At 50.9% G+C, this 713-nt stretch overlaps 1 protein-coding gene across 1 annotated transcript; it reads left to right on the top strand.

The window, feature by feature from the left end:
- Positions 1-104: 104 nt before the first annotated feature.
- On the top strand, positions 105-713 carry ONS95_004087 (uncharacterized protein; the record flags this gene model as incomplete). Its single annotated transcript, XM_058497430.1, has 1 exon — positions 105-713. One exon carries the CDS (start codon positions 105-107, stop codon positions 711-713), a length of 609 nt encoding a protein of 202 aa, XP_058353373.1.

Below are 713 nucleotides of genomic sequence, written 5' to 3'. Positions count from 1 at the left end.
CACGACAAAATTCTAGCGCTGGTTTGCTTTCTCCGACTGAAGTACGAATACCGGGTCGCCAATCTTCCATTCCAGGGGGTGCAACAGCGAAGGAGGCTATAGACATGGCCATTCTACGGAGTAATATCGTGACTGACACTAGACAAAGCGCCAATAGGTTCGAGATCGCTCGAAGTGGCAGGCGTGTCGCGGTTGTCATGCTCGCACGACCCGCATATCGACTTGGAGAGACTATTTCGGCTGCGATTGATTTCTCGGATGCCGAAATACCCTGCTATGCGATACATGCATCATTGGAGACATCCGAGAAGGTAGATAGTACAATCTCCCTACGATCTGAGGCGAGCATTCTTCGGGTCACACGCAAAGTCCACGCTGCTCATTCCGAATCCGCCTTGTTTGCTCGCAGAGTTGTTTTCTCGCCTACTATTCCCTCCTCGGCTACTCCTGAATTCATCACTAGTAGCGTGAGTTTGGAGTGGCGACTGCGTATCGAATTTGTGACTCCAAGGGTGCTCCGAGAGCATAACGCAGAGCTAGGATATGTGGACCTTGTAGAGGAGGTGACAAGAGATGACAGAGGCCTTGTTCTCGCTGCTGTGGAGGCCCTGGAATGCGAAAGTTTTGAAATAGCAGTTCCTCTCAGGATATATGGCGCTTTGGCGGCGAGTACAGAACTTGGTGAGAGTCCAAAGATAGGGCTTGTTGTATAG

This window comes from Cadophora gregata (assembly GCF_030347475.1).
Source record: "Cadophora gregata isolate MNR1 chromosome Unknown scaffold_13, whole genome shotgun sequence".
NCBI classification, from domain to species: Eukaryota; Fungi; Ascomycota; class Leotiomycetes; order Helotiales; family Ploettnerulaceae; genus Cadophora; species Cadophora gregata.
Note: the sequence above shows the minus strand (reverse complement) of the source record. Positions and strands in the feature narration are given on the sequence as shown.